The following is a 27,989-nucleotide window of genomic DNA, read 5'->3' as shown; positions in this document are numbered from 1 at the left end:
GGGTCCAAATTTTTTTTGTCTCTGGTGTGGGCATGTAATGTGTTGTTTGAATTTTGGCAGTTCGTGTGTGAGGTTTGCTTTATTAAATTCCCCGAGAATGATTATAACAGAGTCCGGGTGTTGTTGTTCTGTATCTGTGATCTTAATAATGTATAGTGCATGTAAAGTGCACAGTGTCATACACATATTTGTGAATGTATTTGCATGGTCGCTTTGTCACGCCCAGTGTAGACAGCCTCAAGCTGTTGTTTTTCTTTTTTCTTTTTTTTCTTTGGCTAGTAGAAGTTATGAATGGCCGGTAACTTAACAATTTAGTATGGCTGGTGACTGGTGAGTGAAAAAGTTAATTTCAATCCCTGCATATGATCATTCCTCAATGTACTACAACCTCCAAGAAACACTTCATATGTGGCTGCTCTCAAGTATAAGGGGCGGGTTTCGGCTCCAACATGGCCACCGGAGCTGATCGCGGCCACTCTAGTCAACACTTGTGTTACCAGTCGCGCCACGGCACGTCCCAGAAGCTGCTCTCCATGCTGCTTCTGTCAAGATTCACGCATACGCCTCCTTCGATTAAATATAATGGCTGGTGTAGCCAAAATCCGTCAAAATCCCATCAAAATCCATTGCCATGACTTATCGCGAGAGGAGAAAATTAAGTTTTAGTCGCATAACATCAGTTAATGGAAGCGCCGTCATTTCGCAATACTTTTTTATCGACATTTATAAAATATCGCCAAAGTTTTGCGTAAATCTGTAATGGAAATGCGCCTATATTCATGTGTTTAGCCTAGAGGTGCAACGGATCACAAAACTCACGGTTCGGATCATATTACGGATTTTGAGTCACAGATCGGATCATTTTTCGGATCATCAAAAAATAAATAAAAAAATTTGGTGAAAGCTTACTTTAAGTACTTCTATACCACAGCAAAAACTACTAGCTTAAATAATAAAGTTAGTAATAAAACAAGAACAATTACACAAATTACAAGCATAGAAATACAACAAAACACAGTTATAAATAAAGTCAGTAACAGTAGCATTCAGATGCAGAAATGTAAGAATTAAGTGTAAAATAACACAATAGTGCTCACTGCACAAGTTAAATACAGATTCATCTTTGTTAGAGCTGTGGTGTTTGATTAGCAGACAGAAACAGGTATTTATTGGCTGCTGTCTCTTTAAGACCAAAATGCATGGACCTAATACTGACACACATCCGGTTTCTTTCTCAGCTGTTTACGTTAACTTAAGACTGTGTTTACGGATCATCTACGATCCGTTGCACCCCTAGTTTAGCCTAATGCTTACAGTGTATTTGTGATAATTAGACATTAAAATATATGTACAGATTCATATACTTGTTCATCCATTTATCCACTCTCCAAATACTTATGTATCCTATGTAGGGTCACAGGGATGCTGGACAGTAAAACATTTAGCTGAACTGAGCCATTTACCTTTATCTGGACTAGATATTTAATTTTTATATTAACATAAATGTTTATTATAAAAGTAAAAATAACAATAGCAATGGTCACACTGTAGTTTGGGGACCAATTCTCACACTATTAACTAACTATTAACTACGACTTTTGCCTCAATAAACTCCTAATTTGCTGCTTAATAATGGTTAGTAAGGTAGCTGTTAAGTTTAGGTACTGTACAGTATGGGGTGGATTAAGGGATCTACAATATGGTCATACAGGATAAGACATTAATATGTGCTTTATAAGTACTAATAAACAGCCAATATGCTAGTAATATGCATGCAATTAGTTAATAATAATAATAATATTAATAATAATAATGTGCTTTTGTTTAGTGCATACTGTATAGTGGAATATTTATTATATTAATATAAACTTCTTAATAAAATAATATTGTATTTCTATATATTTTAATTTTTTTTTTTTTATATATATATATATATATATATATAAACTGTAATATAATTATAAACGTTGTATTCTTGGTTAATGCTTATAATGCAATATTTATTTATTTATTTTAAACTTTAGTAAATATTGTATTTCTTAATTCATATAATGAAGTATTTATTTTTGTATGTATATAAATAGTATAATAGTATAATAATAGTTGTGGTCATGTTTAATGCCTATAATGCAATATATAATATATTAATATATGCTTCATTAATAAAATAAATGTTGTATTCCTACCTTATTCATATAATGTAGTATTTATTTTATTTATATAAACTTTCAAATACTATAATAAATATCACCTTTTTGTTTAATGCCTATAATGCAATATTACATTATATATTAATAAAATATGTGATATTAATAATATAACTAAATAAGTATGGTATTTTGTTTAATTTATAGAATGCAGTATTTATTATATTTATGCAAACTTACATGTTAATAAGTTATATTGCAGTTTGTTATTTTCACACATTTTTTGTTTAAAAATCAGACCGTAAATGACCTCCTCCAGTGTTGCTGCCCTGCTCTACATTCATAAGCTCCTACAGGAATTAGCCGTGTTATATATGACCTGTATATGTCTGTGTTTAGCGTATTGCTGCTGGAGGAGACGGAGAGAGCATGAAGTTCTTCGGCCAATCGATTCACGGCATCATGGATTTGAATGATGACGGCATCATTGACGTCACCATCGGAGGAATAGGAGGAGCCGCGCTTTTCTGGTGAACTTTCATTGAATTTATTCCTCTCAATCTATCCTGTAGTACAACATTTCAAATTCCCACTAATGTCCAGGGCTTAAATAAAATCATGGGTGTGTAACTTGAACCCACTACCCTCTGGACGTCCAGCTTCCTCGTTCCCACCCGCAGCAGCTGTCTCGAATTTGGACCCGAGCCTAAACATCCCACATCGCAGAGGCTTGTCCGTCAGGGGTTACGTCCCTCCGCTACGACCCATTTCTGCTGGCCTCTGAAACTGTGTGAGAGTGCCTCCAACCACCAAATAAACGCTTGGCTGCATTTCCTCTCTTAGATCCCCTGTAGAGATCACAGATTCCAGAAAATGACCCCTAAACGCCGAAACCCTGCGACTGTAGAGCAAAGCCATGGAGTCTAGTGACCTCTGCCATCTTCACTCCCCAAACTGCACCACCCAGCCTTTTAGGAGCTCTCAATTTGCCTGTAATTGACCACATATTGTATTTCTGGAGGCCATCTGAAGTGTTTCGTTAGCCTGAACTCAATCTATGATCTACGAACCAGCTGTTGTTGCACAGAGCGAAACGAGACACCTATTAATCCTCCAAATGCGGATCCGTTCAAGTAAACATCTTGTTGTATTTGTTGAATCCAGGTCTCGGGATGTCGCAGAGCTTCTTGCCGAGATGACCTTCGACCCTAGCAAGATCAATCTGCAGCAGACCTGTCAGGTTCAAGGGAGGACCACAGTATGTGTGAAGACCAAAGTGTGCTTCAAATATCGAATCAAGTCTGACAAAGACACAAACACAGGAACGGGTGAGGAAGTGATGCGCTTTCTTTATGTTTTGTCAGTCAAATCTTTCCAATTCTGCGTTTTCGAATGGTGTTTTGCTCCAGTCATCAGGTACAGTTTGACTCTTGACTCGCTGAGAGCGATTGCTAGAGGACGGTTTAACGAAACGGACAACAGGAGGCTGCTGAAGAACGAGTCCATCGTGGACAGGCTTTGCAGAGAGCACACCTTCTACACATCGGCAAGTAAACCAGTCTTATACACAAGAGGGCCGCGCAAACTTCTGTCACGTGATTTTTAGCTTCTTCGTGTTCAGTTGTGTGTACGGTGTGTATATAAAGAAGAAACGCTACTAGAGTTCTCCAGCAACAAGCTACGTTTTAGAACAAGTAACAGTTTAGTGTATAAAAAACATGATGTTGCTCCTTTTTTGGATGACATACATAGCCTTAAAGACAAGCAAACAAGGCAATAACTCTTCTAGAATTAAGATGTTTTTAGTTTTATTAGTTGTTCATTCATTAAAAATTATATTAATACATATATTTACTTGGATTCACCTCTTCTGTGATGAAAATATATGTGTGAATTTCTGAATTGAAATTAATTTTGATATGTTTAGGGGGCCTAAAGGCAAAAATGTCAGGGTGGTGCAACCGTCCTGATATTATAATGAAGAAATACGCCTCATTAAATTCTTGAAAAGAACACCTTATGAAGTATCAGTGTTGTTTTAGTATCATTGATATACTATTATAGTTTCTATTCATATTTTGAATAAGTTGTTACTTTAAACTTTTGTATTTTTAATTTAATTTTAGTAATAAGTTGTTACTTTAAACTTTTGTATTTTTTATTTAATTTTAGTAATTTTGTTATCTTTTTTGTATTTTTTTTTAAATGGCTATATAGTTTTAGTTTTCGTTTATAATATTTATTTACATTTATAATATAATTATATATAAATATATTTAAATTGCAGTTATTTTATTAATTCAATTTAACTGAAATTGTTGTCTTGTCAGCTAGTTAATAAAATAAGTTTAAAAAAAATTTATTTTTATTTTTTTAATTTCATTTAATGCTTGTTTTATTTCAAATAATGAAAAGGTTCTTTAGTTTTTAGTTTTTGTTAACAATAAACTAAAGGTTTTTAGTTTTTGTTAACAATAATAATTCTTACTGTTTCTTGAAGCAGTTTTGATTAAATATCAGAAATATTAACTATTAACATGCAGAAATATGCAGGGAAAACACAAAACAGGAAATTATATCATAGGTCAATAAGTCTCTTAAAGTGTCAGACGATTTGACCGTTTTATGACAAGGCTACACGTGTCATGTGGTACAACCGAAAATAAATAATATTTATGAAAATCTGTAAAAACAATTTTTTTTAATTTAAAAAAATATATATATATTTAAAAAAAAATGTTATGTTTGTCTGTAAAAGTTTATTTATCATCTATCAAATTGACCTTAAAAATATATTTTAAAGCATAGTGATGAGAAAATCTGTCGGTGCATGTAATATATGTTGCTTTGGATAAAAGTGTCTGCCAAATCTATAAATGTAAAGTAGTAGCTTGTAATGGAGACTGTACACTCCCTCCAGATGAGCTTCTTATAAAACCAGTCCCTCCTCTTCTCCGAAACCATTAACTGTCTATTGTTTTTGCCTCTGATCTAGATAATGTTACGTTTAACATCTCTCAGTAGATAAAGAGCATAAAACTAAGCGTTTGAAACCAGACGACTTGAGTTTAATAAAAGCCAGAGGTTCTCTGATCAAAGGCCCGAGGCCAGAAAAATCATCCCAGCCTCCATTGAGAGACTGCAGCACGTCCTGCTTCACTGCATACTTGCCCTCGGAGATCCAGAGGAAGTATGCAGTCTGTGAGCAAACTGAGCAAAAGAAGTGATGCCCCCTTGTGTCAATGATGGACGGCTGCAATACTGCACGATCAATATGAGAATATGACTTAAGCCAATAATATATAGTTTATAATGGCAGCTGCTAGCGACAGAATGAATCTGATACCATTTCTGTAGCTTTTCAGTCTGTTTATTGCTGAGTTGCTAGACAGACGTTAAGCTTAAAAAAATTTGCAACATCTTTTATTATCCCCCACAGGATAAACTGGATTTCAGAGACCCCATTATGGTCACGCTGGAATTCGGTTTAATGGATGAAGACTCGGGTCCAGTTCTAGACGGGGAATTACCGACGTCACTCAACAAGACTGTAAGATCTCATGCTCTCTTCCTCTATCAGAGCCGGAGGTTTATATGTGTGGGTCACTGCTGCAGTAATAACACTCATTAAAGAAGGAGTGAATGCGGGCGGCAGCTGTACGTTAGGCTAATGAAGTCTCTCTAATTTTACAAGCGCTGGGAGACTTTCTCCATGCTGAGCTGCTCTCTCACACGCAGTTATAATGAGATTATTTAGCTGAAGCAGGGATGGACTGGCAGAAGTAATGTCAAGACGACTAGTTGGGCATGATGACTTTATTCATTTAAATGTACATTTTCTTGCAACATAAATATGAAAAGACATGCTCACTTTTTTTTTGCTCATGAAAGGTGAAGTATAATTATTCAGATTTGAATGAATCTGAACAATTTCCTTGTGAGTTTTGATTACTTACACAGATCGTTTTTCATTTTTAAAATGTAATTTGTTATTTAGTTGTGCTGACTTTTTGATGAGAAAATATCAAGTATTATATTATAAAGACAACGTTGTTTACAAATTAAATATTTTTTATATATAATATGTTATATTATTATATTATTTTTAATGTATAATAACATGAGAGGAATTTATAAATACTCATACTCATCATAAAATATTTCAAAAATGTCAAGCATGATATTATAAAAACAACATTAAATAATGAATTTAAAATGTATAATAATGTGAGATGAATATAGAAATACTCAAATACTTTCCACAAAATATTTCTAAAATAACAAACATGATATTATAAAGAAAGACAGCATGTTTTTTTTGTTTTTAGTTTTTTTTTACAAATTAAGTAATATATTTAAAATGTATAATAACATTTGAGTTTAATATAGAAATACTCAAATATTTTTTCACAAAGTATTTCAAAAATATCAAACATGATATTATCAAGATATGTTGTTTACAAATTAAATAATATATCTAAAATGTATAATAACAAAACATTCAATATAGAAAAGACCTAAATATTTTTTCACAAGATATTTCCAAAATGTCAAGCATGATATTACTGTTGTTTGCAAATTACGTTTTAAAATAAATAATAATATATGTCAGATGAATGTTGAAATACTCACAATACAAAAATATTGTGCTAAATACAATAAATCATTATTAATCTCATGAATTTTGACCAGTTTTTAGAAAGCAAAAACCAGTTTTGTGAATTCAAATTTAAAATAAATAACTACATAAATAAATAATTGTGTTAAATATTTAATCATCAAACCCCTGAATTAGACAATACAGCAGGTGATATTTGTATTATATGCATGGACTTTACACATTAATTGACTTTACACAGTTATTTAACTGAACTGAATCAGCGATGAGCTGATTTCAACTGAATAGCGACTATTTATCCTTGTCCTTTTAGAACTGCTTTACAGCAGAATTAAATTCTGTTGCATCATTCGAATCATTTTTTTCATGTTTATCAATGTTTTGAAACAATCTGTATAGTACAAAGCGCTATAGACATAAAGGGGAAAAATAAGTGATACATAAAGTAGAGGATTATGGCTGGAATGAGTCCTGATTTTACTCCCAGTCCATCCAGAACTGGAGGTTTCTTATATAACTCATTGTGTTCACACACACACACACACTCATGTTTGTTTCTGTAAATTGTGGGGACTTTCCATAGGCTTCTATTGTTTTTATACTGACCAAATTATATTTTCTATCCCCTAACCCAACCCTAAACCTGCCCCTTACAGAAAACCTGTTTGCATTGTTACACTTTCAGATAAACATCGTTTACTATTTTTAATATTTTTTTCCCTCGTGGGGACTGCAGGCTGGTCCCCACAATGTAGCATAAACAAGTACACACACACACACACACACACACACACACACACACATAAACCCAAGGAGACAGCTTTACAAGCTCACGAGATAAGGTTATCAGGAGGAAGAACACATTTTCCTGGAAACTTCACTGAGTGTTTGCCTCTGCTACTCCCTCGAGTTCTGTTGTTCATGTCTTCTAAAGCATTGGAGCAGGAAAACAATTCCTGACACAAATATTTGTGGGAAACATTTGGCTTAATGCTTGTTGCAATTAAATTACATTGTTGGGAAAGGGTGCAAAACAAAAGCTGATTCTGTACAGCAGATACTGATACTGTTACAGATACTGATACTGTTTCAGACTAACAGTGTTTGGCAAACTTAAAGGGATGAAGATGCTTTTGAAGTTTGTTTTTACCACCATTCGAGCACGTCAAAATAAATCATCCGTTATTACGTTTCTTTGTATTTTCTTTGCTCTAGATTGCATTAGTGGACTGCGGGAATAACGACAAGTGTGTTGCTAATCTACACCTTAAAGCCACTGCAAACATCTCAAGGTATTATTAATCGCTTTTAATATGAGGTCAGTTAAATCGTCCTATTTGTGCCTTTCTGCTTCATTCCTTGATATTATTATACAGTATATGTAAAATGACAATTCAGATAATTATGGCATGATCTGAAGTGGCTGTGTTATTCGTATAGTACATGATTTCTTGTTTATGCCCATGTATTTTTGTCATTTCCTGTTGTCTGCTGCCCCCTTCTGTTGACTTTTGAGAGAATAGGTTCAGCACACGTTGTTCTGTCAAAGTCATCAACCTCAGATTTGTCTGCAAGACATTACAACAAGATAATAGAAGCGAACGAGAGCACTAGATGCAAATTGACTTTGTCCATCTCCATGTATTTCTATAGACTTCTCATAAAAAGCAACCAGGAGAAGTTTTATGTCAACATCGACATCCACAACAGCGGAGACAATGCTTACAATACTAAGGTTACACTGAGCCACACGGAAAATATCAACTATGTGAAAGTTGAGGTAGGATTTGTCATCTGTAATGTGGCAAGAAAAACTTTTAGATGGAACAAATCAGCGACAAATACATTCAAAATGAGGAAAAAGTCATTGCTATTTTCAAAAACAGTTAATATCTGTTGTCACTTTTTTGCAGCCCAAAGATAAAGACTGTGAAACGAATCATACCAGAATAGTATGTGCAGTTGGATATCCTTTTCTTAAAACTGACAAAAAGGTGAGATTTGCCTCTTACTATTAAATTAACATAATCAAATAATGTGCATTATTATATCTCGTTCTGTTTACACTCTTATCATGTCAATCCAACAGGAAAGCTTCAAAATCCAGTTCGAGCCCAATCCCTTTCATATTCGTAAGGACATTGTGATCAATGTTACTGCAACCACGTAAGAATTACGCCCATGACTACTCACTAATTAAATCCACTTTTTACTGTGTTTGACTCAATTAAACAGAGAATAATATGGAAGCCCATTTCCACCAAAAATAAAAAAGATAATTGTGACTTTTTATGTCGCAGTTCTGACTTTTTTTCCTCAGAATTGCATATGAACTCAATTGCAAAAAATAAGTCAGAATTTCAAGCTATAAACTCACAGTTCTGACTTTTTTCTTGTAATTCTGAATTTTTCTCTCACATTTGCGAAAATACATCTCGCAGTTCTGACTTCAGAATGATAAAAAAAGATATAAATTCACAATTTCAAGTTACAAAGTCCAATTCAGAGGAAATAACTATTTTCTTACAATTGTTTGCATCTTGCAGTTCTGACTTTATAACACACAATTGCGATTTTACTGTATATCACACAATTCTGACATGCACAATCTCACAATTGTGATACAAAAAAGTCAACTGCAAGATGTATAGTCAGAATTCTGAGATAAAAAGTTGCAATTACCTTTTTTGTTTTTTTTATTCAGTGGCCGAAACAAGTTTCCATAGAATAGGGGCACAGTATTTTGATATATAATTATTATTTTGACTGCAGTGATAGTGAGGAGTCGGATTCAGACTTGAAAGACAACTTTGTGAGCATCATCATCCCTGTGCAGCACGAAGCCAACCTGAGATTCACTGTGTAAGTGGCTTTTTAAACCAACCAATCAACTTTGCCAAAATAAGCATCTGAGCAGAACTGAACTAAGCAGTAATGTTAATGCATTGACAGATGAGATTTATTCAGTTTGCCATTTCATTCTGTACACTCTTAAAAATAAAGGTGCTTAAAAGGTTCTTCAAGCGATGTCATAGAAGAACCATTTTTGGTTCCACAAAGAACCGTTGAGTCAAAATGTTCTTTAAAGAACCATCTCTTTCTTCCCTTTTTATAATCTGGAGAACCTTCTTTCGCCACAAAGAACCTTTTGTGAAACAGAAAGGTTCTTCAGATGTTAAAGGTTCTTTATGGAACCATTTAGACAAAAAAAGATTCTTCTATGGCATCGTGAAGCACCATTATTTTTAAGAGTCTAATATATCTAAAATGTACTCTATATTTAACATATATAAAGTAATTTGCATAGTGAAATGTAATTAAATGTTCAAATGATATATACACCAGGACTGCTGGTCAGAGTATAAATACGTTTTTATCTTAGAAACAAGTATATGAAGCAGGACCACATCATATTTAAAGAGAAGGAGACGATACCCAGCGTTTTCAACCACACTAGTGTGATCGGGGATGAGGTGAAAATCAGCTACACGGTAAGACTCAAAACGTCAATCTGGAGTTTGAATCACTTCTTTCAGGGCATCATGTGAACAAAATTAGGAACTTTTAAAGAGAACTATGTCTATGTCATAGCAGTTAAAATGGTAAAAATGACTAAACTAAGATACTGCATGGCTGAGGAGTCATCTTGGAGTCAAATGGAGTCTGATGCCAATGTCAGATTGTCATTGGGAGTTGTTATGATCCAGATTCACTTAAACTGGTTTGAGTGTGAATGCTCTGTTGATGATCAATTTCTGATTGATTTCCCTTTGTGCTCAACAGATTGAGAGGGATCCTGAAATGCAGAGTCCTCCACTGCTGCTCAAGATAATGTTTCCATATCAAACGTCTGTCAAAAACTTTCTGCTGTACTTGACAGATGTCAGCTACACAACGGTAGGTGCTCTGATTCCTTAAAGCTATTTGTGGCGCTGACTACAGTACGTGACTTGCTCAGAAATATCTCAACTGCCTCATTTCATTCTCACAGGGCATTAGCTGTGATGCCAGCAGACTGATTAACCCTTTAGGCATCAAGCCTGACAAGCCTTATACAGTGAATCCTAAAAAAGAGACCTTGAGTGTATATCTTTTGGTGAGTAAGCAGGGCTTTTCTCATGAATATGTGAAATGGATATCTGATGGTAAGTGTTTTTCTCGTATCATTTTTCGTTCTTTCAGAGTTGCAAAGAAGAAGGAAATCCCTGTGAGTCGTTTAGCTGCTCCATCCCACCTGGAGACTTCAATCAGATCAACACCACTTTCAGAGTGTGGCGACCCACCTTCATCAAAGTACGCCCTTCATCTTCTCATTTACTTTCACAGTTCTGCTGCGTGTGATCTGTCAGTATGCTGTAGTAATAGTAATAATTCATCTATAGGGAGAATTTTCCAACATTCACATGGCTGTCGATGCCAAGCTGGAGAGCAAGGACACGGGCCTGTTTGTGTTAAATGACAACGTCAAGATCAGAGAGGTATGAAAACGAACGCGCCCTGGATTTTGCACTAATATAAATATAAGCAGCAATTCAAACAACCTTAAAGGGATATATATATTTTTTTTTTTCACAAAATTAAAAAAAAAATACCACGATTTACTCACCCTTAAGCCATCCTATGTGTATAAGGCTTTCTTCTTTCAGATGAATAAAATCGGAGTTATATAAAAAAAATGTCCTGGCTCTTCCAAGCTTTATAATGACAGTGAATGGAGGTCGTGATTTTGAAGCCCAAAAAAGTGCATCCATCCATCATAAAAATTGCTCCACACGGCTCCAGGGGTGAATAAAGGCCTTCTGAAGCATTTGTGTAAGAAAAATATCCATGTTTAAAACTTTATAAACAGTAATCTCTAGCTTCCGCTAACTGTTGTCCTCGCGTTCACAACAGAGTGGCGTTCCAGCGGATGACGTAGACATAGCTTGAGCTCCGGTGAGAAGTAACGAAGTGCAGAGGAGTGAGCAAAACAAAACACCGGTCACAAATTAGAAGTACAAAACGAGGATTTGTAAAGAAAAATGTCAGAGGATTTCGATATTTTTTGCTTGAAAAAAACTTGGTTCTCATGAGATTAGCATATTCTCACCGGAGTTTACGCTACGCCGACGTCCTACGACATCCGCTGGAACGCCACTCTGTCATGAACGCACGTATGACAGCTAGTGGAAGCTAGAGATTACGGTTTATAAAGTTTTTAATATGGATATTTTTCTCACACATTCTCATCGGTTCACTTCAGAAGGCCTTTATTAACCCCTCAAAGCCGTGTGGAGCATTCTTCTTATGATGGATGGATACAATTTTTTGGGCTTCAAAATCTCGACCCCCATTTACTGTCATTATAAAGCTTGGGAGAGTCAGGGCATTTTTTAGTATAACTCTGATTGCATTCGTCTGAAAGAAGAAAGTCATATACACCTAGTATGGCTTGAGGGTGAGTAAATCATGGGGTAATTTTCATTTTTGCGTGAACTATCACTTTAAATTAACATCATGACCATTAAGATTAAACATTGCATCAGGTACAGTCTATATATTCTGTGAAAGTGCTGTAAGGGATTGTTTTGCAATTCCAGTAGAATATAGAAACTCAAGAGGACATCCTGGGTTATGAAAACAGGAATTACTGATGTGTCGCTCTATGATGAGCCAGCTACTTTAAGTGAACAGTGGGAGTCAGCTCCCATCTGAGAGATTATTTCTTTTACTTATTTTCTTTGGATACAGATAATTACAAAAAAAAACTCTAATATTGACAGTTAACAAATCTAAATGAAACCTAATGTATCTTGCATCCCTAAATAATATTTTATTTCATACTATTAAAGTGGAAATGATAGTTCACATTATCTATTTTCTAAATGCATGTTACTGATCTTATTGTGAACAATTCATCCATGCAGAGGTTCCGTTTTAATTATTAATTTTTTAATTATTAACTATTGTTATATCATTCTTGGTCTGAACAGTTAACAAAATGGCTTAAATCTCTTACAGCACCTTTAAATTAGGACTTGTACTCCATTTTAGCTTTTAAATAGTGACTAGTGTTATATGTTTACCGCAGGTGAAGATTCAAGTCACCAAAGACATACGAAGTGGAATCCCTCTATGGATTATAATCCTTAGTATTCTAATAGGACTTTTAATTCTGGCACTTGTCATCTTTGCTTTATGGAAGGTAAGCTTTCTAATTTGCTTATGTTAATTCCTCTGCACACTCACAGTACCACAGTGATGCTGAATGTTGACTATGTTGAATGCTCTCCTCCAGGCTGGCTTCTTCAAGAGAAAATCAGTCGAGGACATGAAGGAAGATATGAAGGACTCTAATTGAAGCCTGTGGATCTGTAGCCTCCACCCCTCAGGTCAACTCATACTTCACCGCTAGCCAAGGTCATGGAAATCATAAAGCAGAAGAATCACCAGGAACATTCAGAAATATGAAGATCAGTCATGTAGGACATCTGGGTTCACAACTAGTGTATTGTAGAGCATACCAAAGAGAACCCAGCGCTTTGCTTGACACGTTGATTTATCTTCATGTTGCTCACTGCAAAATTCGACTGAATGTGAACTCAAGTGAACCTCTGAGATGCCACAAGATCGGTGGACATTTTGCAAAACCACGAGAGTCAAGCTTGAACAGCAAAGCACCAAAGGTTCATCTTGTCTGAACTCGACATTCCACCAACCAACCTCAGACCCTCATCTGTAACCCTCCTACGGCATTCATCATCAGCATAGCAAGGATCAGGAACCTGTCCTGGTAACATCTACAGTGATCTACAGTCCCGTAATCAGAACCATACACTGTTATTGGCAACAGGTTTATTCCAATAACTCACTTTTAGAGCTTGTTTTGATGGAGCGCTGTACAGTGATGTTTTTTAATTCAAAGCATTTGTTTTGATTAGTGTTATGGGCTATGAATATTGTCACATTCCTTTTTTTGTTCACAAAGCAATTTTTTGGCACTGACGTTTTTCATACTTTTTGTCTACAAGTATGAAGAGGAAAAGGTCTGTACTGTAAATGTAAAGCTTTAAAGTGTATATAAAGTTATGTATGCAATACCATGTTAATGATAAAGTAATGGCTTTATCAAAATTATTACATCATCTGTATTCAGTGTGATACCTGTCTTGTTTTCTGAGGTAGAAAGCGTCTTCATGCCCGCAGTATTTCTCAGGTGTTCCAGATGGGTTGCAGTGAATGTCTGGAATCACTTTCTCATTCGATTTTTGCCATATGTAAATATTAGGAAAACAATTACTTGACTGAAACAGAAATGTTAAAGCTAAAGTGTGTAATTCATGCACCTCTATGCCAGCACCAAACTAAATAATGACTGTTTTCAAACAGGATTCCCAAACGCTCTCCTATTGGTCGATAGCCCCGTCCTAAAATCACACCATTGGTTAAGTCAGTGTTGCTGTTGTCAGGAGGATCAAACAAACAGAGAAATATTTTGAGATTACCACAAAGACAAGGTGCTTATACTTTTAAGGTGCTTAATCTACAAATGACTTATAGTTGACTCTTTATATTAATTTGGAGTAGAAGAGAGTATTTTAACAATAAAGAAAATGTAGGTTATGAACCCCAATAAATATCACACACAGAGTGCACAAATGTACTGCTATGCATACATATAGTGTGGTTAAATTATACAAAATGCAAAATGAGACTAAATTACAGATATTGCAAATGGTGCAATCAAACATACATATAGAGTATGAGTGCCTTAATTTATGATGCTCTGGGTCTTTGAATGGGAAGAAGAATTAAAGCAAGATTAAAGCATGAATACATTTGTAATTAATTAATGATTCATTAAGCTAATGTTTTGTGGTAGTTACATTGTTTCTGGTTCCACAGTTGTTGTTGTTTTGTTTGTTTGTTTGTTTGTTTTTCAGGGGTTTTTCTTTTTTAGACCACTTTTTTCCTTTCCCTTTCTCCTAATTTCTTCATAAACGCCTTAAAGACCATATAAGCAAATTGCAAGGCCATTGCAAGCTTTTGTTCAGCACAAAGCACCACAATTTGCCATTGACTGGCATCGGTTTCAACATATTTGATTTTTAATGTGCCTGTTTTTGCCGAAAATGATAAATGTGGCATGCTAGAACTTCAGCTTAACCCCCAAGTGTGAATATTTAAAATATTCAGAGAAAAAGAACAGAAAGAAAGTGCTTCCCAACTCTGTTTTTCTGCTTTATAATATGAGTCATAAATATAATTTAATTATTTTTTTTTTTTATTTAATTGGTGGTTTAAATGAACACTCATTCAATGGTGAAAACTGATCAATTGAGGTTTTTTTTTTGTAAAACAAGAAAACAATACATGCAAAGATGTGAACGGTGTTCTGCAAGTGTTCGGCTTTGTTTCTTATTCATGTGGTACTGCCTTATGATGTGTAGTATATGTCTTATTACAGGGTTCCTCAAATCTTGCCCTGGAGGGCCTATGCGCTGCAGAGTTTAGCTCCAACCCTGATCAAACTCAGCTACCTGTGATTTTCTAATGATCCTGAAGATATTGATTAGCTTGCTCAGGTGTGTTTGATTAGGGTTAGAGCTAAACTCTGCAGGAAAGTGGATCTCGTGGGCCAGATTTGAGGATCCCTGTCTTATTATATAACTGTCATTTCAACACAAGAAAAAAATGTTCTTTAAAGTTGGCATGAAAAAATGTATTGCTGTGTGGGTTCAAAAGCTGACTCATATTTGGCACTGTAACTTCAACATCCACTCTCATATTTTTGTGTCATTTAGTCACTTTTTTTGTTGAATGAGATGCCATGATTCTGTTGTATAAAATATTACAATCAACTGCATTCATGTTTCAGACACACAAAAACGGTTTAAAAATAATTTGGTGAAAACATGTAAGATAATTAAGCCTCACTCTCAGATGAAGACCATCGGTCTTGGGCACCTGTCAGATACTCTGCTGTGAAGTTTCTATGTAATGCACTGGTTTGTCATATTGCACATACTTTTCAGCACGGATTTAAAAAGCCTTGCACATATTGTCAAAAAAAATAAATGCTTATTTTGTAATTTAGACACTTTAAGAGACATATTTGTGTGTGTTTTTATTTATACAGTACTGAGGGTATTCCAAGAAGCAAGGAAACGGTCACCACAGGGCTGCCAATTGACACTTTTCTCATGCTCTCATGCCACACATCCATTTTCTCACTCAGTCAAAAGCACCCTGAGTTAAAACTGTAATAATAGGATATTGGCGAAACAGATTAGGTAAAGGCTCCTGTGCCCAGATATACTGCAGGAAATGAGTATACGCATAATTACAACAAAAATAGTTTATTTTTGCTCCACCAAAGTAAACAGTTCAAAACTAAGCCAAAGCAGAAACTCTGCATATCTCTGAGCAAACACAGTCCTGGTAGGGTTTTTTTTGTGTGTGTTTTGTGTTTTTTTGGTGCCTGAACTGATACTTAAAAAAAAAAAATAGGATGGACTGGCAATTATTGAAAGCTATAAACACATTTAATGTCTGTTTCAGTCATACTGGACGCCAGAGGGCGCCCTCGCGCAGAAACTCGTTCTAGTACATACCGGTTACATAGGTACCAGTGCCATATTGGCACCGGGTTTCGGTACCCAACCCTAAATGTAACACTGTAATGCTCAGCCAAATACATTTAATGACTGGAACCAATTGTTGTGTAAAGCCCCTTTGCACCGGAGGAATCTTTTCATAGTTCCTAGAACTATTGGCTGAAGTTCTCACTTTTGGTGTGTTCACACCACAGGAACTAGGAATGTGTTTAGTTCTAAGAACTCCATTGGGGGAACTAATTAGCTCCTACTTCAGAGTAGGGTCTGAAACAGTTCTATAGGAACTACCAGTGAGGTAGTGTACGCTGATTGGTCAAACGCAGCCATGTAAAAATATTTACTCCACGAACATGGAAAACGGTGATAACGGCATTCACCTATTGTCTGCAGTGTTTTGCGTTTTGTTGTCTCGATGATATGTAACACTACAAGTTGTCATAGGAGATTTAGTCAGATTTCCATGCTCTTTTCAATCGTGTAAATTGTGCGTTTACATTTGTCGTGGAACAAACAATGGTCTTCTCAAATTTGTCAAAGTTCAAGAAGCAGAGTTCCAGATGCCAAAATAAGACTTTCTTGAACACAGCAACAAAGCTGAGATGACAGCCGCCACATCTGTCTTTGTCCGGGCAGCCATACTTATACCTTGTTCTTGTCAGTCTTTTCAACCAAAAAATTACAATTCGGCCTCTGATTGTTCTTACTTCACTAGTTTTGCTACAATTAATTCATACTCGATGATACTGGGATTGAAAATATCAGTATCGGATCGAAAATAAAATAAGAGGTATCGCCCATCCCTATTGACTGTGACCTCTGTCAGCTACAACCTGCAACCTTCAATCTCCCCCTAGTGGACACTCGAAAACTTACACTTAAATCATATTGATCTTTTTAACCTCTACACAGGCAGCCATACTTATACCTTGTTCTTATCAGTCTTTTCAACCAAAAAATTACAATTCGGCCTCTGATTGTTCTTACTCCACTAGTTTTGCTACAATTAATTCATACTCCTCTTGGTTTACGTTCTAATCGTAGGCTCCCGCTAGTTTGAACCATTTTCCATTTCAACCTTAGTCTCACCCTCTCCCTAAATGCAGGTGTCCTCATGGCCATTCATCATACTTGTTTGTGCCATCCTTGACATAATTAATTAATAATAATTATTATAATTTATGCATTTAGCAGACGCTTTTATCCAAAGTGACTTACAGTGCATTCAGGCTATAAATTTTTTTACCAGTATGTAAATATATATATGTATACATATTCTTGGAAGTCACCCAAAGTTCACTGGTTCACTCTAGTTCATTGGCGCTGCCCAATGGAAAGCACCATACTTGCCCATTAGAGGGCACCTAAGACTCACAGTCTATATTAAGACATACAATATTGAAGCAATCATTGAAACAATCACCATATTGATCAGTATATTGATTATGGTTATAGCCATACCTCATATTTTTGAATAAAATATCACAACACATTCCATTTCCATTATCACAAAACACACCACACACAACAAAAACACCTCCAATCACGGCGTTCTCCATTCACCGGTTGTGGACGTTTGAAAATGGCGCAAAATAAAGACGTCGCTGTCCGCTGCTTCAGAGCTCTGCTGCTGGAACCATTTCAAATCATTTCCACAGGAAGTCAAATACTCATGTCGTTCCAAACCCGTAAGACCTCCGTTCATCTTTAGAACACAAATTAAGACGCATGACGCATACATGTGGTGCTGCTGACGCAGGAGCCACGTTCTGATGGAGAACTCGGATGCGCTGTGCCTTGTTTACAAGCAGAGCAATGCACACTTATGCATTGTGGTACTGTCGTGAATGTGCGTCAAAGACTGACACGGAAGAGAAGAAATTGTTGAATAAAGTGGAATTTTCATTTTTGGGTGAACTATCCCTTTAAGATAGTCACCTGTTGCCACCTACTGGCATAACAATCAAATTTGATGACTGGAACCAGCTAAAGTTTATTACTGGTAAGTGTTTCTTGACCACATCAGTGCAGTGAATGACCATGCTTACCCATCTTATTTTGCAATGCTACAGTTAAAATATTTTATTTAAATGTGAAGATTTAGCCACTATAAAAGAATGACAAAGTAAACAGTAAAACGATTTGCGCTACAAAATAGTGTGTTCATGAAGATGATAATAAAATAAAATGATAACAAATATAACAGTTCGGAATATAAATTAAGCAGAATTATGGACTGTTTTGGTACAGATAACATATATGGAAGCAAACGACACCGGAAGCCTCGCACATGACCGTTCTTAAAAATAAGGTGGATAGATGGATGAAATGATATTGATAACAGGCAAATAAACTAAATCATCAATATTTTTGCTTCCTAAATAATATCTGAAACACCGTGTTTTAAAAATGTGTTTTATTGGCCAGATGTTGTGGCTTAGGCTACATCATGAGTCTTGACGATAGTAGAATTCAGCAGAAATAGAGCAAGCTGTCTGGGATATTGCTTAAACATTTCCTGTTTGCTTTGAAACTATGCCAGTTAGGTAAACTCCTCAATTACATCCCAGTCTGAGAGATAAAATCCCGTCAGGAGTCTTGGGTTAATCATTGTTTGTGTGTGTGTGTGTGTGTGTGTGTCATAGTCTGCAGTGGGCACACTCATGATGAGTACTCATGATGAACAGGTTTTATTGGCCAGATGTTGTGGCTTAGGCTACATCATGAGTCTTGACGATAGTAGAATTCAGCAGAAATAGAGCAAGCTGTCTGGGATATTGCTTAAACATTTCCTGTTTGCTTTGAAACTATGCCAGTTAGGTAAACTCCTCAATTACATCCCAGTCTGAGAGATAAAATCCCGTCAGGAGTCTTGGGTTAATCATTGTTTGTGTGTGTGTGTGTGTGTGTGTGTGTCATAGTCTGCAGTGGGCACACTCATGGTGAGTACTCATGATGAACAGTGCAGCGCTTCCTCAGCTCTATGACTCCGCCCCTTCGCCCACCTGTCCTCGCCCAGTCTAGTGAAACGCAGGAAAATAGCAGCGCATAGCCTATTTCTCAACATGCTGTAAATATATTAAGACTCGGTTTTCGAATATGATTTCATGTCTAAATTGTGTCTTTTATTAGCTTCTCCGTAGTTTATAATCTGCTCTTTTTATCTTTCCCTTTTTCCTTTGGATTTTTACGAAGTGTCAAATGAAAAGCGTGACGCCCGTTACAATAAGCCACAAGCGTCCTTATTTGGTCATTGGTCAATTGTTTGTGGTAGGCATGTTGCATAATGTCAACATGAAAGGAAGATACGAATCTTACAGGAGCGCTGCTATGACATCATATCCTCTGAGCTATGGGGATAGTTCAGGTTGTTTCATTATAACAGTTACAGTAGGACTGGAGACATCACACATCTACTCTTTCTTAGCAATTTCTCCAGCAATGGACAAAGTGGAAAAAATGTTGATACTACTGCTATTATTGCAGAGTAAGTACTTGTTTTGCTTACCATATGATGTTTACACATTATTAATCTTCATAGTTTTCATGACTTTTTACATTTGGGTGGACAGACATGTTAATATTTTCAAGCTGCAACAAATGAAGATGTTGTGGTAATGATCTATAATGAAACTGTTTTATATATTACTGTCAGTAAAAATATCTTAGCCTCCTTAAACAAGATCAACTTAAAAATATACAATTTAAATCGTATGAATTGTACAATTGTACTTTCAGACAATATACTGCATGTTGAATTAAGTTTTTTTTCCCCTACCCATGACAATTCTTTGTTTTAATCACAAATCTAACTAAATTGATAAATACCAATTTGAAAATTTGAAAAATTAAGATTTAAACTATTAATTTAACCAATTTTGCTTTTCAGGTAAATGTATCTATTTATCTATTTTTCTGTATGAAAACAAAAATCGATTTTATGTATTTGTTTATTTATTCATTCATTCATTTTCTCACTCACTCTTGGAATCTATACTATTAAAAAAGAAATATACTTTTGTACATGATAAATCTGTGCTGATGCAAATAAATCTGTATAATAAGTCCCATTGTTTGTTGTGAAGGTGTGTTTGGTGTTAAGTCTAAAAAGGGTTGGGTTCTCACTTCGACTTATCAGTATTGTTTGAAATATGCCGACATACTGCTGGTCATAGAAAAGGCTTACCAATGTCAGATGTCTCATGGCAAAAAAGTTTTTTGACGAACTAGAACCGTATTAAATATACTGTATGTGAATATACATTTCCAAACAAAATAGGGTCTAAAATCATAGCTGAGAATGTCAAACTTTTCCCCGCAGGTTTCTGTATTGCTCACACTCAGGGTTTCAATGTGGGAACTGCAGGGGCTAAAATCTTCTCAGGTCTTGCGGTAGAAGAGTTTGGCTACACTGTACAACAGATAAGCAATGATCAAGGAAAATGGTAAGATATGTCATACACCAGACATTTTTCTGAAACATGTTCAAAATGTATAAAAAAAAAAAAAAAATTGTGGATCCAAAGTCTATTTCCGGAAGTGTCGGACTGATACTTTGAGTCACAGTTCACTCACAGATTACAGTGGGGAATTTGAGACGGCTTTGTTTATGACTAATTCCTGTCCGGAATACCAGGAATTGTCATTTATTCTAAAGGAAAATTATTTGGCACTCTACCAATCTTAAAGGAATAATACACCCAAAAACAAAAATTTGCCAACAGTGTACTCATGTTCAGGCCATCCAAGATTTGGAGAAATGTAGCATTACATGACTTGCTCACCAATGGATCCTCTGCAGTGAATGGGTGCCGTCAGAATGAGAGTCCAAACAGCTGATAAAAACATCACAATAATCCACAAGTAATCCACACCACTCCAGTCCATCAGTTAACACCTTGTGAAGTGAAAAGCTGCGTGTTTGTGATAAACAAATTCTTCAGATGTTTTTATCAGCTGTTTGGACTCTCGTTCTGACGGCACCCATTCACTGCAGAGGATCCATTGGTGAGCAAGTGATGCAATGCTAAATTTCTTCAAATCTGTTTCGATGAAGAAACAAACTCATCTACATCTTGAATTGCCTGAAGATTTCATTTTTGGTTGAAATATACCCTGAGTATAGGGAAACATATCATAAGCACGGGCAAAAATAATTTGCATGCATAATTAGTTTGATTGCATAGAGAAATGGTTATTTTTGCTCAGGCTGCTGGTGGGTTCTCCCTGGAGTGGATACCCTCAGAATAGAAAAGGAAATCTCTATAAGTGTGACATTAGTGCTTCAAGAAGAGCCACCTGCCAGAAACTAAACCTTGCAGGTAAATTTCTCTTTATTTTAAATAATTATGCACTTGCAAAAAGTGTTGTGGTATGACCATGGGCTTTTGGACATGATACAGCACCATTGTTTTTAAACTATCTGACACCACAATACTTTTGAAGTCCTTTAAAGTCCATTCAAATAGAATTAACATAATTTAAATTTTTCCCACTTGTCGTGAAAATATATCTGTGTCTTCACAGACTCTATCAGCATAGATGGTGTGCAGAGCATCAATGTCAACATGAGTCTGGGCCTGACTCTCACTCCAATAGCTAAACCTAACACATTGATGGTATGCTGTAGTAGCATTGTGTCTTCATCAGGGGGCGGGATCTTACTCCTTTTTGAAAACACTCATTCAGTCCTTGACATACTCAAGATACAAGACATGAAACTGTAGAAAGCTGATGGTATGTTTGTGTTTCAGACGTGTGGTCCTCTGTGGGCTCAGCGCTGTGGCAGTCAGTATTTTTACCCAGGAGTCTGTGCTGAAGTGAGCCCACAGTTTACGCTCCAGTCATCCTTCTCTCCTGCCATTCAAAGTACATCTTATTTTGTATTGTCAGAAATGTACAAAATACTTTATAGTGTAAGTTAGTGATTCTTAATCTGAATTTCTCATTCAGCTTGTGGTGGGCCAATGGATGTTGCCATTGTTTTGGACGGATCAAACAGTATATATCCGTGGCCTGATGTTAGAAACTTTCTCATAAAGCTTTTGGAAAATCTCGATATCGGACCAGATAAAACTCGAGTAAGTACTGTTATTTACCTTATTCTGATCTGATTTTGTCTTTGATTTATATGATATGACTTAATTGGGATTTTGTTTATTTTTTAGGTCAGTATAATGCAGTATTCAGAGGATTTGTCCTTTCTTTATCATTTTAGTTCTGACCAAAATAAAGACAAAGTTCTTTCAGCAGCTTCTGGTATTGAGCAAAAAACTGGAACAGAAACCAACACTTTTGAAGCACTTGACAATGTCAGGTATTTATTTTATTTTATTTTATTTTATTTTATTTTATTTTATTTTATTTTATTTTATTTTATTTTATTTTATTTTATTTTATTTTATTTTATTTTATTTTATTTTATTTTATTTTATTTTATTTTATTTTATTTTATTTTATTTTATTTTATTTTATTTTATTTTATTTTATTTTATTTTATTTTATTTTATTTTATTTTATTTTATTTTATTTTATTTTATTTTATTTTATTTTATTTTATTTTATTTTATTTTATTTTATTTTATTTTATTTTATTTTATTTTATTTTATTTTATTTGTTGGGGAAATAAAACATTCTTTGTGTTTCAGACAAACAGCTTTCCTACCAGAAAATGGTGGTCGTCCCGGTGCCACTAAGGTGTTGGTGGTGGTAACAGATGGAGAATCTGCTGATGGTTATAAAGGTCAAGAGGTCATTGAGAGATGCAACAGAGATGGCATCATTCGCTTTGGCATTGCTGTGAGTGAGAGATCAGCATGAAAAAAAAAAGCATTACGTGAACAAGATATGATACAATTATGCATTTTTTTTATCTATTATGCAAGTTGAAATGAGAGAACATTACGTGAAATACAATAAGCAGTGAGATTCATTACAGAAAATAAACAATTTTAAGTATTCATTGTTTAAAATTTCATACTACACTGTAAAAAAATGCTGGGTTAAATATAACCCAGCTCTGGGTTAAAAAGGGACAAAACCAGCAATTGGGTTGTTTTGACCCAACCGCTGGGTCAAAACAACCCAATAGCTGGGTTTGTCCCTTTTTAACCCAGCACTTTTTTAGAGTGTAAAGTACCTAATTTTACGTTTTTTATATTTTTTAATATTTTTAATTTTTTTTTATTTTTAGAGTATGTCTTGAATTAAATGCATTTTGTTTTATTTTGTTTACAAGACAAACATCATTTTTGAATTTGATGTATTACGGTCATCTATGAATTTATTCAGATTCTCAAGCAAAGTGCCAATATTCAAAAATTCCTAGAGGAGATTGAATTGATCGCTAGCGCTCCAACAGAGAACTACATGTTCAATGTGTCATCAGAGCAAGCGCTAATCAATATCGCAGGAACTCTGGGGGACAGGATCTTTAACATTGAAGGTAAATCGTTCACATATGCCAAATTAATAATGACTTCATCCAGTGACAACAAGTCACCTTTTTAACTTAAAAAACAGCTTTAAATTAGGATAAGCTTTCGAATATTTTGTCTTGTTTGATTTGAGGCACCAGTCAAGGTCAGGAATTTCAACTGGAGATGTCCCAAGTTGGATTCAGCGCACATCAGACCAATAAGAAGGTGCCAGTAATCTTTCAACATATCTGATTGAGTAGTCAAACTAATTTCTGATGTACCATACTGATTCAGAAGAAATTAAGGCATGACGGGGTGGCATTTTGTCCCACAGGATGTGATCATGCTTGGTGCTGTCGGAGCGTATGGATGGAGTGGGACCGTCGTCCATCAAACAGCTGGGAAATCACACATTTTCCTCAAAAATGCGTTCGAGAAAATCCTGGATGACAGAAACCACAGTTCATTACTTGGTGAGCCAGCCAGAAAACGAACTGTAAAGTATTTTGAATGAACGAAAGCAAATATAGAGGTCATGTAACTTTATCTTTTCATATCCATGCTACTGTCCAAAAGTTTGGGGTCAGTAAGATTTCATTTTTAAATAAATTAATACTTTTATTCAGCAAGGATACATAAAACTGATCAAAAATATTATTTAATCATTTCAAAATGGAAAAAAAATGGGAAATCACAGTTTCCACAAAAATATGAAGCAGCACAACAGTTTTAAACATTGATAATAATCAGAATTTTTTCTTGAGCAGCAAATCAGCATATTAGACTGATTTCTGAAGGATCATGTGACACTGAAGACTGGAGTAATGATGCTGAAAATTCAGCTTTGCATCGCAGAAATGAATTTAAATTTAAAATGTATCCACATAGAAAAGAGTTATTTTAAATTATAATAATATTTCACAATATTACTGTTTTTACTGTATTTTTATTAAATAAATATAGCCTTGCTGAGCATAAGAGGCTCCTTTCAAAAACATTTTAAAAATCATATTGACCCCAAAATTTTGAATGGTAGTGTAACATGCTGTTTTGACTGTATTTTTGATTAAACAAATGCATTGTGTTCAGGATACTCTGTGGCATCTGTGACCGACGGCTCGTCTGAGTTTTATGTGGCCGGTGCTCCTCCAGGCAAGGTTATTTCAGGTTGTAAAATGTCATGTGGTGCGACTACACAAAAATATGAAATAGTGAATTATTAATTTATTTATTATTTGTAAAATATATATATATTAAATCATTAAAATATATTAAATAATTTAATTATAGCTTTTCTTGAAAATAGTGTAAACATACCATATGAAACCAATGTTAATACAAAGAGTACATTTCTAAGAACTAAGATGCATTAAAATATCCACTTTTTGTCTTATTTGTTATTTCCCTTCATACTAAAACAAGTCTTCTTATTTTGTTGTCTCTCTTGTTATTTTCTGCAGAAAATACTGGGATCCAAACTGGGCCCAGCGCTTCGTTTCTTTGGACGCTCTTTAGATAGTCGTGGTGATATGAACGGTGACTCAATCCCAGATATTTCAGTCGGAGCGGCTGGGAAGGCAGTGCAGCTCTGGTGAGGTCTCGGTCTAGTTGTTTAAGATCTATAAAATCATAATGAAACCGTGATGCTCATCCAGTATTTGTGATCTCAGGTCAAGGGGAGTTGCAGCTGTCACAGCAACGGTCTCCTTCAGCCCTGAGAAGATCAGCATTCTGAGTAAACCTTGCATGTTTGGAGGAAGGATGGTGTCGTGTGTTAGTGCCAAAGTCTGTTTCAGATCAAAATTCAGACCCACAGTATTAGCGGGTAAAGTAGGTAAGGTTGTCTCTCATGTGTTTTGTATCTCATATATTCTCCAAAAATCTCCATGAAAGTGAATGGAAATACACTTTTGTTTAGACATCAAGTACAACCTGACTCTTGACGCTGACCTGCAGTCATCTAGAGCCACTTCAAGAGCCCAGTTTGACAACTCAGAGCGACTTATCCAGAAACCTGTCAGCGTCTCTGATAAAGAAAGCTGTGTTGATCATAATGTCTATGTGCAGGTGAGTTTTTGCCACTTACCACAAGCCTCACGCTGTTCAGAATAACAATACTCTGTACGCTAGCTTCATTTCATTTCAAAGTGCTTGAATGATCATTTTACATCGTTGCTTTTATTGTTTAACAGGAGACTCCTGATTTTGTGAGTCCAGTTGCTTTGCGAGTCGACATCAGTCCACAGAATCCAGACACGGGCCCTGCCCTGGATGCATTTCAGCCCAAAGCGTGGGAATTTTTTGTAAGCTTCCCTCTGAATATAATTAAGGGCATCAGTTTCAGTCGTTTCAAAGTTTTTAAACTGTCTCAAATGTATTCCTGTTTGCTCAGATCCCTTTTGTAAAGGACTGTGGCTCTGATGACAAATGCTCTTGTGACCTGAAGCTGACTGTGAAAGCTGTTGATGTATCTAGGTAACCTTACACAAAAACACACACAATGAAAGTAAAATGTAAAATGGTAAAACTACTAAGAATGTAAATATAAGATGAAAATTTAAACTTGAAAACAAATAAAAAAATTGAAATGTTGCCTTGCCAACTAACTGAAATAAATAAGTTAAAGTGGAAGTACTAAAATTACCCAAACAAAAATAGATTAAAACTATATATGTATATATACACACACACACACACACACACATATATATATATATATGCATAAAGGAAAATCTAATAAAAATGTCAAAATTTCAAAACCAAATTACTAAAACTTAAACTAAAATTAAAACTGGAAATATAAATAAAAAATATAAAACCTAGAAATATAACAATAAATGCTGTGATAGTATATAAGTAATACTAAAATTTCATAAGAGCCGTCTATTCAACTTTGTATGAAGGCCAGACCAAGGAGATTATTCAGTAATCTCCTTGTAATAATTACTTAAAATGTAAAATAAATAAATAATTTTAAAATAAAAACTAAATCTAATAATTTTAAAATAAAGGGACAGATTTACTAGCGTCTTTTGGTGTTAAAATAGTATACTGTCAGGATTTACCCTTTCAGACGCAAAATGTATGGGAGGAGAGTATTCAAATTAATCATGCACCGATTTACTAACGTTTGCACTTGTTAGTCTTAAACTATTTTGCGCTTGAAATGGCTGCATTTGTTGTTGCTAGGAGGAGGCACCGCAGAGAACAGAGAGCGCATGGTAGAACGGAGAGGATTTTTTCCACACGTATAAATTAATTCATTAATGTTTGGAATGCCAGAAGAACACATTATCCCAATCCGAACATATCCTTACGCTGATTTACGTTGCGCTTGGTAGATTGCGTTGGTCGATATGTAAATAAGATGTTGCGTCTGCGCTCTTTAATTTGCGCATTGTCAGTAAATCACCCGCAGAAATTTCCACGCCCATCTGCGCTGTTTTGGAATTGTGCTCTCACGCTAATTTGCCCAAAATCTAAATCAAACATGTACTAAAAAAGATATTTGAAGCATATCACATTATTGGTTTATATGCATGTCAAGTTACATTAACTGACATCAGAGAACCATGAACATGTAAATGTGATGTTAAATTATTCAAATTAATTCAAAATATCAGGGAGTGCTTCAAGTAAAAAGTCAAATAGGTTCTGCTGAAAAAGACGTTTGGGAATCTCTAGGAGAGAAAGAAAGACAGACTTTTTGTTAGTGTGAACTGTCCCTTTAAGAGTCAACTAAAAATAATCAGTTACTACCAGCAGGGCTAGATGTATTAAAAGAACCAGAATCCTGAAATGTAACAAGATTTTGTTGTGTTTTGCAGCTCATCTTCACTTCTAGTCAGACCTGACAGAAGAAGACTGTCCTTCGTCGTGACAGTAACGAACATGAAGGAAAATGTGTACAACACAAGAGTGTCTGCTAACTTCTCCAGGAACCTGTTCTACGCCTCTTTTACACCACCTGTACGGCCACCATGTTGTGTTCTGGCATAAGTCTGCTCTGGTTTGTGTACGAGAAATTGTCTCTGTGAATCTTCTTGCTTGTGTGTGCAGGGAGACAACACTGAGGTGAAATGCAGTTCAAAAACAGGCTCACTCGACTGCAGAGTTGGATATCCAACCTTGACGCCTGGCCAGACAGTAAGAGAAAAGCATCTGTGTGTGTGTGTGTGTGTGTGTGTGTGTGTGTGTGTGTGTGTGTGTGTG

General features: G+C 35.3%; 2 protein-coding genes across 2 annotated transcripts in view; both read left to right on the top strand.

The window, feature by feature from the left end:
• Positions 1-15,273, top strand: part of LOC107686433 (integrin alpha-1-like) — a 54,417-nt gene extending 39,144 nt beyond the window's left edge. The window contains exons 15-30 of the mRNA XM_016483425.1: positions 2,547-2,677; positions 3,312-3,475; positions 3,557-3,693; positions 5,587-5,697; positions 7,981-8,057; positions 8,419-8,545; positions 8,679-8,759; positions 8,855-8,931; positions 9,538-9,627; positions 10,148-10,256; positions 10,549-10,662; positions 10,757-10,861; positions 10,948-11,058; positions 11,148-11,243; positions 12,836-12,949; positions 13,043-15,273. Of these exons, the coding sequence (XP_016338911.1) occupies positions 2,547-2,677; positions 3,312-3,475; positions 3,557-3,693; positions 5,587-5,697; positions 7,981-8,057; positions 8,419-8,545; positions 8,679-8,759; positions 8,855-8,931; positions 9,538-9,627; positions 10,148-10,256; positions 10,549-10,662; positions 10,757-10,861; positions 10,948-11,058; positions 11,148-11,243; positions 12,836-12,949; positions 13,043-13,105 (1,707 nt within the window). The 3' untranslated portion in view covers positions 13,106-15,273. The remainder of the gene's footprint in view (positions 1-2,546; positions 2,678-3,311; positions 3,476-3,556; positions 3,694-5,586; positions 5,698-7,980; positions 8,058-8,418; positions 8,546-8,678; positions 8,760-8,854; positions 8,932-9,537; positions 9,628-10,147; positions 10,257-10,548; positions 10,663-10,756; positions 10,862-10,947; positions 11,059-11,147; positions 11,244-12,835; positions 12,950-13,042) is intronic.
• A 4,526-nt stretch (positions 15,274-19,799) lies between these two features.
• LOC107686486 (integrin alpha-2-like) overlaps positions 19,800-27,989 on the top strand; it is a 19,113-nt gene continuing 10,923 nt past the window's right edge. Inside the window, exons 1-19 of the mRNA XM_016483521.1 lie at positions 19,800-19,845; positions 20,680-20,803; positions 21,567-21,679; positions 21,885-21,976; positions 22,112-22,226; positions 22,311-22,438; positions 22,526-22,674; positions 23,007-23,157; positions 23,650-23,803; positions 23,929-24,002; positions 24,112-24,250; positions 24,867-24,934; positions 25,238-25,368; positions 25,448-25,611; positions 25,696-25,844; positions 25,970-26,080; positions 26,170-26,252; positions 27,605-27,746; positions 27,837-27,923. Of these exons, the coding sequence (XP_016339007.1) occupies positions 19,800-19,845; positions 20,680-20,803; positions 21,567-21,679; positions 21,885-21,976; positions 22,112-22,226; positions 22,311-22,438; positions 22,526-22,674; positions 23,007-23,157; positions 23,650-23,803; positions 23,929-24,002; positions 24,112-24,250; positions 24,867-24,934; positions 25,238-25,368; positions 25,448-25,611; positions 25,696-25,844; positions 25,970-26,080; positions 26,170-26,252; positions 27,605-27,746; positions 27,837-27,923 (2,220 nt within the window). The remainder of the gene's footprint in view (positions 19,846-20,679; positions 20,804-21,566; positions 21,680-21,884; positions 21,977-22,111; positions 22,227-22,310; positions 22,439-22,525; positions 22,675-23,006; positions 23,158-23,649; positions 23,804-23,928; positions 24,003-24,111; positions 24,251-24,866; positions 24,935-25,237; positions 25,369-25,447; positions 25,612-25,695; positions 25,845-25,969; positions 26,081-26,169; positions 26,253-27,604; positions 27,747-27,836; positions 27,924-27,989) is intronic.

This window comes from Sinocyclocheilus anshuiensis, unplaced genomic scaffold, assembly GCF_001515605.1.
Source record: "Sinocyclocheilus anshuiensis isolate Anshui unplaced genomic scaffold, SAMN03320099.WGS_v1.1 scaffold838, whole genome shotgun sequence".
Classification (NCBI taxonomy): domain Eukaryota; kingdom Metazoa; phylum Chordata; class Actinopteri; order Cypriniformes; family Cyprinidae; genus Sinocyclocheilus; species Sinocyclocheilus anshuiensis.
Note: the sequence above shows the minus strand (reverse complement) of the source record. Positions and strands in the feature narration are given on the sequence as shown.